The sequence below is a fragment of the Colobus angolensis genome, unplaced genomic scaffold, assembly GCF_000951035.1.
Source record: "Colobus angolensis palliatus isolate OR3802 unplaced genomic scaffold, Cang.pa_1.0 Scaffold531, whole genome shotgun sequence".
NCBI classification, from domain to species: Eukaryota; Metazoa; Chordata; class Mammalia; order Primates; family Cercopithecidae; genus Colobus; species Colobus angolensis.
The window spans coordinates 55,583-58,865 of NW_012118833.1; the positions used below are offsets into that span (position 1 = coordinate 55,583).

At 55.2% G+C, this 3,283-nt stretch overlaps 1 protein-coding gene across 4 annotated transcripts in view; it reads right to left on the reverse strand.

Annotated features, from left to right (window-relative positions):
* Positions 1-3,283, reverse strand: part of SLC12A3 (solute carrier family 12 (sodium/chloride transporter), member 3) — a 61,817-nt gene that overhangs the window by 33,301 nt on the left and 25,233 nt on the right. For all 4 annotated transcript variants that reach the window (XM_011960993.1, XM_011960994.1, XM_011960992.1 and 1 more), the window contains exons 15-17: positions 1,861-1,960; positions 760-871; positions 241-381 (exon numbers count right to left, since the gene is read on the reverse strand). In XM_011960993.1, coding sequence (XP_011816383.1) covers positions 241-381; positions 760-871; positions 1,861-1,960 — 353 coding nt within the window. The remainder of the gene's footprint in view (positions 1-240; positions 382-759; positions 872-1,860; positions 1,961-3,283) is intronic.

Here is a 3,283-nt window from a genome sequence, read left to right on the forward strand (position 1 = left end):
CAGGAGGCTGAGGCAGTAGATTCGCTTGAACCTGGGAGGCAGAGGTTGTTGCAGTGAGCTGAGATCGCACCACTGCACTCCAGCCTGGGTGACAAGCAAAACAAGTCTCAAAAAAAAAAAAAAGTTGGGGCTCTTTCTGCAGCAAAAGAGGCTTAAGCAAAAGGGCCCCCAAGACTTTCTGCCTTCCAGGTTGTGCCACTGATCCATAAGTCCTGTAGGGGAGCCCCCAGTCCACGGCACCTGCATGAGGATCTGGACGCCTTTGCGGAGGTCCTCGGCAATGACATCCGAGTAGAAGGCCTTGATCTTCCTCTTGTTCAGCCACTTGGTGTGCCCGTTGGCGATGAGCTGGAGCTCAGGCATCCTCTGCTTGTGGGGTCCCTATGGGTGGGTGGGAGAGGGGACATCACTGGCTGCCTTCACCCTCCAGCCTGAGATTCAGCCCCTCTCCTGCCCTGGAGCCTGCCCCAGGGACTTGGCAGCACCCACGGCGCCCTTTTCTTTTGCCCAGATAAGGGAAACACAAGGAGTGGGGGAGAAAGCGGGGAGGAAGGGAGAGGGAGGGAGCAGAAAAGAGGCAGGAAAGCTGGGGGAGAAGCCAGCAAGAGGGGCCAGGATGGGGAGAGAATGGGGTCCATGGGGGTGCCTGGCTGGGCACCCCTTGCTCCGCATTCCCTCGGCCCCCACTCTGTGGGTTGACATCACACACAGGCGGCTCCCCCAGGAGTACTGCCCTGCGCCCCTCCAGGGGCCACTCACGATGAGCACGTGGCCGCAGATCATCAGGCTGAGGTTCCGGGTGAAGGTGCCCACAAAGTCCACCAGGGCCGGGCGGAAGTTGGGGGGCCCCGTGAGCACCAGGCACTGGGGGCTGAGGAGGGAAGGGAAAAGGACAGGAACCATCAGGAGAGAGCCCATGGGGGTCTGGGTGCGAAAGGCACCTCCCAGGCTCCCTGAATGGTGGTGTGGCCACTAGCATGACCCTACATGCTTGGGGCCTTGGCTTCCCGCCTATAAATCCAGGGTGACTTTTGGGGCCCTTCCTGCTCTTTTGGTGACCTCCACACTAGTCTCCCTGGTCCTTCCTGCTCAGGCCACCAAATGCTACCCCCCATGCTTCTCCCCTGCCCTGCCTAGCCCAGCACGGTGGGGGAAAGAACAAAGCCTGGGAGTGAGGAAGTCCGTCACTTACAAACTCATCAGTTACCCAGGCAGGTTACTCAAGAGGCAGCAGATGACAGTGGTCAAGGGCCATGACCTGAGTCAACTGGAGCCAGACTTAATCGGCCACTCACCAGCTGTGTGACCTGGGGCCAGTTATTTAACCTCTCTGTGCCTCAGTGTTCTTGTCCATGACTGGGTTAGTAATTTTCTGGACCTCAGCCAGTTCTTGTAAGGCTGTGTAAGACACTTTGCAAGCACCTGGCTCATGGTAAGCATGACAAAAATAGATATTGCCAATAATTATTAGGATCTGGTGGGAAGGGGATGGCAGGTGCATAATCCTCCTCGACAAAGAGAGGAATCGGCTTTGAAGGGTACCCAGGGGAGGTTCATCACCGTTGGTTCCAGGGATACTGGGATGGGAGCTGCAGCAACAATCACCTCGACAACAAAGCACATTTCCACTGTGGAAACTGAGGCATGGAGAGGCCCCTTCACTCGCTTGGTCCCCATCAGGATATGCCCACCCCTGTCTCGTGGCAGCTGGGTGGTTCCTCCACCTCTGTTCCCTCTCAGTGGAGGCTGCACACACCCTGGGTCTGCCTGGGTCAGGTGACAGGTCTGGGCTTGGAAACTCCCAGGGTGGAGCCATCACCGGCCCCAGGGTCCCAGGTGGGTCCCAGCAGCTCTGCTCACCGGTAGTTCTTGATGTGATCTTCCACCTCATTGAGGCCCACTGAGTAGCTCAGGGCCAGGTTGTAGGAGCCAGCCTGTACCGAGGAGCCCCAATTTACCTCTTGGGGAGCAAGGGAGAGCAGTGTTAGGAATCAGTAGAAGAAACCAGACATGCAGAGGGATGGAGGCAATGTTGGCCTTCTCGAGGCATCAGGCAACCGTGGGAGCAGGGCCACCTGGGGTGGGCAGCCTATAGGGTGGAGGCCTGCAGACCGTGTGGCTGCACGTTGAAAAATTACACATCAAGGCCAGGCACGGTGGCTCACACCTGTAATCCCAGCACTTTGGGAGGCTGAGGTGGGCGGATCACCTGAGGTCAGCAGTTCGAGACCAGCCTGGCCAATATGGTGAAACCCTGTCTCTACTAAAAATACAAAAGTTAGCCAGGTGTGGTGGCACACACCTGTAATCCCAGCTACTTGGGAGGCTGAGGCAGGAGAATGGCATGAACCTGGGAGGTGGAGCTTGCAGTGAGCTGAGATCACCCCACTGCACTCCAGCATGGGTGACAGAGGGAGACTCTGTCTCAAAAAAAAAAAAAAAGAGGTGACTTTCTATGAGTCTGTAACCTTTTATTTCTTACTAATTTTTCCCTCTGCCATTAAAGAAAAAAAAAATAGGTTCTAGAACTTTCTGGGAGTGGGCGGGGCATGTACTCACTGTGGGCCTGCATCATCTTGGACACATTGAGTCCCTCCCGCATCCTCATGACACACACACCATAGTTGAAATCAAAGGCATCACTGGAAAGAGAGGAGGTGAGATCCAGCTTCTCCCCGAGATCCCACCAGGGAGGTGACATGGCACCCAGGAGACCAGATGTCTAGGGTTGGTTCTGCCTCCTACCACACCCTTTCTGTTCTCTGGGCCTCAGTTTCCCCATCTGTATACTGTACAGGCAGAATTGGAGAGTACCCCAGGACTCCTCTAGCTCTACAGTCTGTGGCACTGTGGATCCTGCAAATCCAGTACTCAGGGGAACCAAGTCAGCCCTGTCCTCCTGATACATTTGGATAATTCCTCCCAACTCTGCCCATGGAGGTGGGGATGGTAATTATTACCTCCATTCTACGGATGCAAAAACTGAGTTTTGGAGAGTAACTTGCCCATGATCACATAGCTAAGGGAGTGAGCAGCTGGGATTAGAATCATATGGCTGAGACTGTAGACCAAAGGACAGACATGCTCATGAGAAAAGCTTTACTCCTGCAATAGGCTGTCTATAAAGATGTCTGGAGGCCAGGAGTAGTGGCTCATGCCTGTAATCCCAGCACTTGATCTGCCCAGATCAAGGCAGGCGGATCACCTGAGGTCAGGAGTTCGAGACCAGCCTGGCCAACATGGCGAAACCCCATTTCTACTAAAAAGTACAGAAATTAGCCGG